This window comes from Sinocyclocheilus anshuiensis, unplaced genomic scaffold (genome assembly GCF_001515605.1).
Source record: "Sinocyclocheilus anshuiensis isolate Anshui unplaced genomic scaffold, SAMN03320099.WGS_v1.1 scaffold1597, whole genome shotgun sequence".
In the NCBI taxonomy this organism is placed as follows: Eukaryota; Metazoa; Chordata; class Actinopteri; order Cypriniformes; family Cyprinidae; genus Sinocyclocheilus; species Sinocyclocheilus anshuiensis.
In genome coordinates, this window is record NW_015536587.1 from 877,077 (window position 1) to 880,541 (window position 3,465).

At 37.5% G+C, this 3,465-nt stretch overlaps 1 protein-coding gene across 3 annotated transcripts in view; it reads left to right on the forward strand.

Annotated features, from left to right (window-relative positions):
- LOC107703245 (tropomyosin alpha-1 chain-like) overlaps positions 1–3,465 on the forward strand; it is a 15,923-nt gene that overhangs the window by 12,069 nt on the left and 389 nt on the right. For 2 of the 3 annotated variants that reach the window (XM_016505813.1, XM_016505798.1), the window contains 2 exons: positions 1,471–1,588; positions 2,166–2,236. In XM_016505813.1, coding sequence (XP_016361299.1) covers positions 1,471–1,588; positions 2,166–2,236 — 189 coding nt within the window. Of the gene's footprint in view, positions 1–1,470; positions 1,589–2,165; positions 2,237–3,043; positions 3,454–3,465 lie in introns of those variants that run through there. The other variant, XM_016505806.1, reaches the window with a different exon arrangement.

Here is a 3,465-nt window from a genome sequence, read left to right on the forward strand (position 1 = left end):
TTATATATATATATATATATATATATATATATATATACACACTTTTTTATATAATATTTATAATATGCTATAAAATGAAGCATTATTTAAATACATAATAATTTGAATTATATAAAACATTTAAAATTTATAGTATTTTGTTTGTTTTTGTTCTTTTTGTTTTTATTTAAAATGCACTGACTAGACATGTTTTTTGAAAGCCCTTGAAATGCCTCTGCATATAGCAGAAAAATCAAGGGCATTGCGGACGGTTGTAGTTGTGATGCTGTTTTTGGCCTAAACAACTGACGTGAGCTGTTTGCGTAGAGCCAGTGGGTTCCTGAATAAACAGCAATTTGTAGAGCCACTAGGCTGCATTTCCCTTCCTTTGTTTGCCCACACAGAGGCCCTCTGTCTCCAGCCCAGTGCGCCTGCATAGAACCACTCTGTACCGAGACCTGGTGTAGCTCTTAAGTGCTTTTTCCCTCCCATTCATCTGTTCTGATGGGGACTGTTGTGATATTACAAGAAAACACAGGTTTAGAAGATAACAGAGCTAACAGATGGAATAACATCTGCAAAGTTACATTTTTTAATGCTGATGATGCAATTATTTATTCAACTGCATCCTCGGTGGCTCAAGCTATTGAAATCCTTCAGGACTCTTTTTATACTTTTCAGCTTACTTTATTACAACTGAAAATAGTTTTAAATGCAAACAACTAAATACATTATTTTTACACCGCTGTTCTATGACTACTGCGGTCTATTTTTACAATTCATGGTTTTCACATAGAAAGAGTATCACATGTGTTATTGTTTACTGTAAAGGCATTGCTGGGTATGCTTCCAAATTACATTACTAGTCCTTTATGCTTATGTAGAAAACTATATCATCAGATCATCAAACAGGATTCAATTCGAAGTACCTGGGGTACATTCAGAGCATAGAAAATCAGCTTTCTCTTACTATGCTACTTGGTTGTGGAATGAATTTCAAACTATTACTCCACTAAAAGCAATTCACCATTTGAATAATTTTAAAAATGTATTGCAGTGTGTAATGATTGAACCATCTTGCTATTTTAATTAATTTGTTGATTCATGATTACTGTTTTGCTTGGGCTGTATATAATTTTGTCTTGTGTGTTGTATGTTTGTTTTTTTTTGTTTTTATTTTATGTGAAACTTTTGTACGGTCATCTTGGCCAGGACTCCCTGGAAGAAGAGATTTCCTTTTATCTCAAAGGGATCTTCCTGGAAAAATAAAGGACAAACACACACACACAGACAGACAGACAGACACACAAATAAATAACAGCTCAAGAAAACTCCACTAAAATGGTGTCTTTGATCCAAGAGCTTAGCTGCAGACACGTTTGCGGCTTTGAATGTAATTTGTTGCGAGTTATTGGACCAAATTGAGTCATAGTGATGCTATAGAGAGATTTTGTTCTCTCTTTCACTCCATTTCTTGCTTCCTCCTTCCAGAGGCATGAAGGTCATTGAGAACAGAGCTCTGAAGGATGAGGAGAAGATGGAGATCCAGGAGATCCAGCTCAAGGAGGCCAAGCACATTGCTGAGGAGGCCGACCGCAAATACGAGGAGGCAGGTTTCCCCAGCCACCAAACCACACATGCGCGTGCACACGAAAAAAAGAAATTAATGACTTCCTGCCAAGCCACATGTCCTTTCACACTTAAAGTTTGAGCAAGCAGATGCTTGCAGTTCAGCATGGGGAAAAAAAAAGATTTGCCGTATTTTGTAATCTGATCAAATATAGCTTTGTTGTTTCATTTTGTTTTTGATTTGTTTTGGTTTGTTTTTGTGTTCTTTTTCTTCGTCTTTTGTGTTTTTGTCTTTATTTTATTTATTTATTTTTTAGTTTTGTTTTTTTGTTTGTTTTGTTCTTTGGCTTCATTTTTTTCTTTGTTTTCATTTTTTGTTTTATTGCTTTGTTTTTGTTTTATATTTGTTTCTGTGTGTCTTTTTCTTTTCTTTAGTTTTTTTTATTGTTTTTGATTTTGTGTTTTGTCTTTTTTCCTTCTTGTTTCTTTGTTTTCATGTTGTTGTTTTTTTCGTTTAATGTGTAGAATTTTTTTTTTTTTTCTCCTTTCCTTCCTTCTCAGTTTGCTAATAAGTACAAGTATGTAATTTTCCCATGAACTGGCCTGTGTATGTGCAGGTGGCCCGTAAGCTGGTGATTGTTGAGGCTGAGCTGGAGCGCACAGAGGAGCGCGCTGAGCTGAATGAGGGGTACGAGATGTTCCTGCAGACTCTTGCCTGTCTGCACAAACCTACACATACAGACATTCATGTTCATGCATGTGCCTGACTCTCTTCACACACTCACAAACCCTTACAGATTCTGTGTCAGGAGGCGTACACCCAGAATACATGAGACGCTAAATAGCCTTTTACTTTTCTGAGTTCAAAGAACTCAAAATGCTTTAATCACTAGAGATTCTCGGTAACAGATTGTTCGTTTTTTTTAACATACAGTCCTTTGTAACCTGTATATAAGCCTTTACTGATAAATGTTACTTTTGTCAACACTCGGTGCTCTCTGCTTGTCCCGCCCCCAGCTTTGTCTGGTTGGTCCATTGTTTCAAAATTGACATGCATCATTCTGCAACACTATTTTTAACTTAATGGCATCCTCAGGCCTTGTGGTCTGTGCCTGTATACAAATAGGCCCACTTCCCTACTATCTAGTATGCGTAAAAAGCAGTACATCGAATAAGTAGTATGTCTGCGTACAAATTATTCCTAAAACAATAAAGTAAATATACTTGGATGACCTTCTATTTCTGCTGAGATTCTGAAGTTTGCACCTAACATACACGCCAACAATTATTGTTTATTGTTGTAAAACAAGAATCATCCTGTGTGTACGTCCCCTAAGAATTTTACTACCATATTGCTAATGGCTAATACCTGCTTCACATTCCTGTTTCTTGTTTTTGTTGTCTTATGTTTTATTTAATTTTTACATTTTTGCATGCACTGTTAACTTGCATGTGGCCGTGTTTGGAATGGCCTTCCCTCTGCACACACTAACAGACGCCTTCGGAGATTACAGGATGAGCTTCGAGTGTTGGACCAAACCTATAAGTCATTAAAGGCATCAGAAGAACAGGTACTGCACGCCAGTCATTAGGTCGCATACATCTAACTGTCCCACTTGGCCTTGTGTGCTCTGTAGTAGGCAAAACTACCATTTCCCTCACTTTCTACCCATGCAGCTTTATTTGGTCCATCTTTTTTGTTTGTTTGTTTCGCGCCCTTCTAACTTAGCAGGAATGCTGCAACTCGATTTCTTCTCATACGGTGTAACTCCTCACAACTTGCATGCAGCAGTTCCGTAGACTTCGATTCGTCATCATGGCACATTCCTGCTGTGTTAAGGGGACTTTGGGATCCCCTTGTCCTGCACCCTGTTTTGATTGATTTGGGGTTTTTGTCCAACCCCCCCCCCCATTTCC